Here is a 6,148-nt window from a genome sequence, read left to right as displayed (position 1 = left end):
GGATAGATAGATAGATAGATAGATAGATAGATAGATAGATGGATAGATAGATAGATAGATAGACGGATGGATAGATAGTTAGATAGATGGATAGATAGACGGATGGATAGATAGATAGATAAATAGATGGATGGATGGATAGATGGATGGATAGATAGATAAATAGATAGATGGATAGATAGATAGATAGATAGATAGATAGACGGATGGATAGATAGATGGATGGATGGATAGATGGATAGATAGATGGATGGATGGATAGATAGATAGATAGATGGATGGATGGATAGATAGACGGATGGATAGATAAATAGATGGATAGATAGACGGATAGAATAGATAGACGGATAGATAGATAGACGGATGGATAGATAGATAGACGGATGGATAGATAATAGATAGATAGGTGGATGGATGGATAGATAGATAGACGGATGGATAGATAATAGATAGGAGGCACTCTTCTGTCCCACACTGGTTTATGTTTCGGTCCCTGCTTCCCATGTCGTGGCCGGCAGCTCGTGGCTCATGGCCAGCGTCACTCATTGTTCCCCAGTGGGGGCCCTGCTCCGGGGGGGGGGGGGGGGGGGCTCCGGGGAATGTTCCGGGTCACCAGCATACAGTCCATGAAGTGCTCATTGTAGTGATATTTATTACTGCCAATAAAACCATGCCAAATCCACAGGGAGGGTGACTGCTGGAACTGGTGAAGAGTCATTGGTGCGTGGATGGGACTCCCTGCAGAGGACTGGAGCCGGTGGAAAATCAAACGTGGGGCTGGTGGTTTTGGTGGATATTATAGGACGTTTCTGTGGGTTGCTTGATATTTTAAAATATCACCTATTTTGTTCATTTAAAGCCCTGGCACAGGGGGCAGTCGGGATTATTTACCCCCCGCTGCCCCCGACTCTTCCTCTTATATTAAAGATTTTACCCCAACTGATTTCTCATCCTGAGTTTTTTTAATAGATAATTTTTGCATTTATTATAAGAAGAATCATTCCGGAAGCAAAAGAAGACGAGATCAAAAAGATGCAGGGAGAATCGGACGAAGAAAGAAGAAGCGGAACTGCGTGAAAGGAGAAAGGACATGGAGGCAGTCCACGGAGAAGGTAGTAAGACATTACATAGTAACATAGTTCATAAGGTTGAAAAAAGACCAAAGTCCATCAAGTTCAACCTATATACATATTGTGTCCCTACTGTGTTGATCCAGAGGAAGGCAAAAAAACCCTTATGAAGCAGATGCCAATTGCCCCATACCAGGGGGAAAATTCCTTCCCGACTCCAAATATGGCAATCAGAATAAATCCCTGGATCAACGTTCTGTCCCACATTGAGAGAGTGTGAATGAGAGCGTGAGAGACAGTGAGTGAGCCACACCATCAGGATTTTTTTTTTCCTACTTATCTTTTTGGTGGCAAAGATGGCACACACAGGATGTTTGGGGATTCTGACAAGCTGTTTCATGGCAAAGATGGCACAGATAAACTGCTTGGGGGCACAGGCAAACTGGATAAAAATGGCAGAGACAAACTATTTGAGGACAAAGATGGCACAGACCAGTTGTATGGGGATAAAGGTGGCACAGATAAGTTGCTTGGGGGCACAGACAACCTGTTTGGGGATAAAGATGGCACAGACCAGCTGTATGGGGATAAAGGTGGCACAGATAAGCTGTTTGTGGATTAAGATGGCATATGGGTCTCATTACAAATTGTAATTTTTTGTACAGAATGTGCCCTACCTTATTTGCAGGATTTTTTCAACCCCTTAGCTGTCCAGTCGCAGCGAGCAGGTGTGATGGCGGGAGACTGGCGACACCTCGGCCGGTGAGGGCTCCTCCTCATGCCCCCTCTAATTGGTGGTCCCGTAGTATTGGAATCACGAGCTGGTGCCAAGTTTTTTTTTCTTTTAGAAATGCTTATACTGAAGAAGGTTATTCCCCCTAACTGTACCCGTTGTGATGTTGTCGTGATGGCGTCGTTATGTCGTTGTGATGTAGTCGTGATGTCAGCGTGGGAGTCGGTAACACTGCATCAGATGGCAAAAGCATTTTCACCGAAATAATGGAAAACAGACAAAACCCACTAAGTGCTGTTTATTTTTCTGGACGCAGGCGATGGAAATAATCCTTTGTTTATACAGCTCGGTGTCGCTCTGAGAGCCGTCAGGCCGGGGTCAGACCGGGGCAGAATATAGCAAAACAACTGAATTATTAATAGAGTGCCCAGGTGTAACCCCTCGGTTACCGGAGCCTCCATGCATTTACCGCTGGGCCGAAGGGAACGCGTGCTTAGCGGGAGTGTCTCATAATGACAGCCCAGTGCACACCGATTCCACATCTAAAGTGCGAGCTGCTGCCACGGCAGAAGCTCATTACAGCCTTTGTGGTAGAGCCAGCTGAGTGAGAACCTTCATGTTCGCTGATCATTTTCAAAATAAAAAAGGAGTTTCCATTAGGAAACTCGGGGTACATGCGCAGCACTAACCCCAGGTCTCTGTGACCGCTGGGCCATGGCAAAGGTCTAAAGATTTTAAAGAAGGATGAGAAAGCAACTTCCGAGGGGCCGGAGACAGCCCAATAATCAGCAACTGGCCGTCCAAACCAGCACCGGGCAACCAGGAGAAGGGAACACAGGAGCAAGGATCGTGGTGGGAAGGGTCTGGCAGGGGGGTAATGGTGGGAAGGATCTGGTGGGGACTGTGGTTGGGAGAATCTGACACGGTGGTTATGGTGGGAAGGATCTGGTGGGTGATCGTGGTTGGAAGGATCTGGCAGGGGGGTTATGGTGGGAAGGATCTGGTGGGTGATCGTGGTTGGAAGGATCTGGCAGGGGGGTTATGGTGGGAAGGATCTGGTGGCGATTGTGGTGGGGAGAATCTGGCAGAGGGTTATGGTGGGAAGGATCTGACAGGGGTTATAGTGGGAAGGATCTAGTGGGGATCGTGGTGGGAAAGATCTGGTGAGAATTGTGGTGGGGAGAATCTGACAGGGGGTTATAGTGGGAAGGATCCGGCAGGGTGGTTATGGTGGGAATGATCTGGTGGGGATCGTGGTGGAAAGGATCTGGCAGGGGGGTTATGTTGGAAAGGATCTGGTTGGGATTGTGGTGGGGAGAATCTGACAGGGCACTTATGGTGGGAAGGATGTGGTGGGGAGAATCTGGCAGAGGGCTATGGTGGGAAGGATCTGGTGGAGATCGTGGTGGGAAGGATCTGGCAGGAGGGTTATGGTGGGAAGGATCTGGTGGGGATTGTGGAAGGATCTGGGAGTTGAGGGGGGGGGCGTGGTGGGGATTGAAATTAGCCGTGGAACATATCGGATGATCTGTTATGGAGATACCGGATATGCCTACGTATTTGTCCAGTTAAATTGCAAATACAGGATCCTGATGTCTGTGAGACATGTCAGAGACAGACATGGACAGCAGAGTCATTCCCCATGTGGCCTCACAGGGTGCATAGTAAAATTACCACTTGTGACATCAGACTAAAAGCCGAGTACCGGATGAGATCTCCTGCAGAGGTTGCCCGCTTTTGATGCCCCATTAAACCAAGATAAAGACCCCCTTCTCAGCCCGCGGCTCATTTTCACGCATTTCTGTGGATTGTAAACATTTTTATAAGTGAAAGGATACAAAATTACAGGAAATGTGACACGGCTAATAAGGCACCCACATCAATGACGTTAAATGCTTGCACAGAAACATACATGTGGCAGTGATAGTTCATTTGCTGAGGCCGGTCCCTCTTCTCATGGATGCACTTTGGCCTTTCCCAGAAGCCTCTTTGCGGCTTCCCTGATCTCCTTGGTCATGACCCCATACACTATTGGGTTCAGAGCTGGGGGTATCAGGTGATGGAGGAGAGCAAGCAGGACATGGACGTGACGTGGAATCTCCTTCAGCGTTTGGCTGGACGCTATGGTCGTTGCGATGGTGAAGTAGAAGAAGCAGATGAGGATCAGGTGGGAGCCGCATATCCGGAAGGCTTTGAAGGCAGTCGCGCAGGAACGCGCTTTCACCACTGTCCTCAGGATTGCCGCGTACGAGATGACGATGAACAGGAGGTCGGAACCCCCGACAATGAAGAAAGTGACCAAGCTGTAGATGCTTCCAGGGGGATGCGCGTCGCAGGCCAGCTTCTCCACCGACATGTTCTCACAGAAGCAGTGAAGGATTTCTCTTCTGGAGCAGTAGTCAAGGCTGGCGGACAGCAACGGGATGGGTAAAATCACAACAAGGTTCCTGGTCAGTATGAAGACGATGGCTTTGGCCACCAGTTTGTTGGTGACGACGGAAGGATAATGTAGAGGATGGCAAATGGCGACGTAGCGGTCATACGCCATTACCAGGAAGATGGAAGACTCCATGGATGACCACAGCAGAATGAAGAACATTTGGCTGAAGCAAGCGCTGGTGCTGATACTGTTGGCTTGCGTCCAGAGGATTGCCAGGGTCTTAGGGGTGGCCACGGTACACAGCAGAACGTCCGCCACGGCCAGCATCGCCAGGAAATAGTACATGGGGTGGTGAAGTCTCTGATCGGCACATATGATAATTATCAGAGCCATGTTACAAATCAGGGCCACCATGAGACAGAACATGAAGAGCCCAGACAGAAAGGAACCGCGGACCTCCGGGAAGCAGATGAGGAGGAACTCGGTGACCTGGGAGCTGTTTGCCCCGGAGTAGGATCCGTTACCATAGAGCAGCGGAGGACCATCTACCTCCAAGAAAAGAGACAGTCAGCAGAGCACAGGCTATAAAAATAAATGGCTCTCTTTCAACAAGTGATAAACAGTTAAAAAGGAGTTTTATTTGCCAGTTTATGGTCCCGTCTTACAAAAGAGCCAATGGGCCACCAGATTTACACCCACAGAAACTTCCTTCCATCCCATCTCAGTCTCTGACGCTCTAGTGTTGGATTCCAGTCTCTTCTTGTAACTTTTCTCCTCCTTTGAAATAAATTTCCACCCCTTCCTCTATGTATTTCTTTGTCTTTCTCCCACCCCCTCTCTCTCGTCTCCCCGTCTCTCGTTCCCATCCCTTCTCTCTCGTCTTCCCCGTCTCTCGCTCCCATCCCCTCTCTCTCTCGTCTTCCCCTTCTCTCTCCCATCCCCTCTCTCGTCTCCCCGTCTCTCTCCCATCCCCTCTCTCTCGTCTCCCCCATCTCTCTCCCATCCCCTCACTCTCGTCTCCCCCGTCTCTCTCCCATCCCCTCTCTCTCGTCTCCCCCGTCTCTCTCCCATCCTCTCTCTTGTCTCCCCGTCTCTCTCCCATCCCCTCTCCCTCGTCTCCCCCGTCTCTCTCCCATCTCCTCTCTATCGTCTGCCCATCTTTCTCCCATCCCCTCTCTCTTGTCTCCCCTGTCTCTTTGCCATCCCCTCTCTCTCATCTCCCCGTCTTTCTCCCATCCCCTCTCTCTCGTCTCCCCTATCTCTCTCCCATCCCCTCTCGTCTTCCCTATCTCTCTCTTTCTCCCAACCCCTCTTTTTCGTCTCACCCATCTTTCTCCCATCCCCTCTTTCTCGTCTCCCCTGTCTCTCTCCCACCCCTCTCTCTCGTCTCCCCTGTCTCTCTCTCTCTCCCATCCCCTCTCTCTGTCTGAGCCTGTCCTGGTAAAGATGGTAGTGTTAGTTGGCGCTCTCCCGTGTTCTCTCACCCATGGCCGCTCTGTGCTGTCCCTCGGCTGCGGTCAGTGACTATTGTTGCAGAGATCCGGATTAGTGTCTCTCTCTTTCATTAGCAGAGGTCGGAATATAACGAAGCCGATTAGAGGCGCTCAGATTTAGGAACCGGTTGCTCAGAGATGAAATCAAACCACATCGTCACCTCCCAGAGCGTCACGTGCCGGATAATGAGAGTCATTAACGGTCTCAGAGACTTCAGCATATTCATGTTCTTGGAATAAAGAGACGTTACGGGAAGAAAACATTAAAAGGATCCCATTCCGGGGGCGACGTCCGATTCACACAATGATCAGGATTAAGGAAAAGGATGTGAATCTATAGATAAATCAATAAAATCTAAAGATCCGACGCCGTTCCATCTCTGCGCATGGTACAGTGCCGCAAACTGCACCTTGATCCGGCTGCCTAGGGTTAGTGATTTCTGAGTGCAGTCCATACCTGAAACACGCGCAC

At 49.5% G+C, this 6,148-nt stretch overlaps 1 protein-coding gene across 1 annotated transcript; it reads right to left on the bottom strand.

The window, feature by feature from the left end:
* Positions 1–3,757: 3,757 nt before the first annotated feature.
* On the bottom strand, positions 3,758–5,671 carry LOC149274581 (olfactory receptor 56A4-like). The gene is made up of 2 exons (XM_089505290.1): positions 5,668–5,671; positions 3,758–4,728 (listed from the first exon to the last, which is right to left on the bottom strand). Exons 1-2 carry the CDS (start codon positions 5,669–5,671, stop codon positions 3,758–3,760), a joined length of 975 nt encoding a protein of 324 aa, XP_089361416.1.
* Between the last annotated feature and the right edge of the window lie 477 nt (positions 5,672–6,148).

Source organism: Sceloporus occidentalis, unplaced genomic scaffold (genome assembly GCF_023333645.1).
Source record: "Sceloporus occidentalis isolate IW3139 unplaced genomic scaffold, rSceOcc1.0.p SCAF_322, whole genome shotgun sequence".
Lineage (NCBI taxonomy): Eukaryota > Metazoa > Chordata > Lepidosauria > Squamata > Phrynosomatidae > Sceloporus > Sceloporus occidentalis.
Note: the sequence above shows the minus strand (reverse complement) of the source record. Positions and strands in the feature narration are given on the sequence as shown.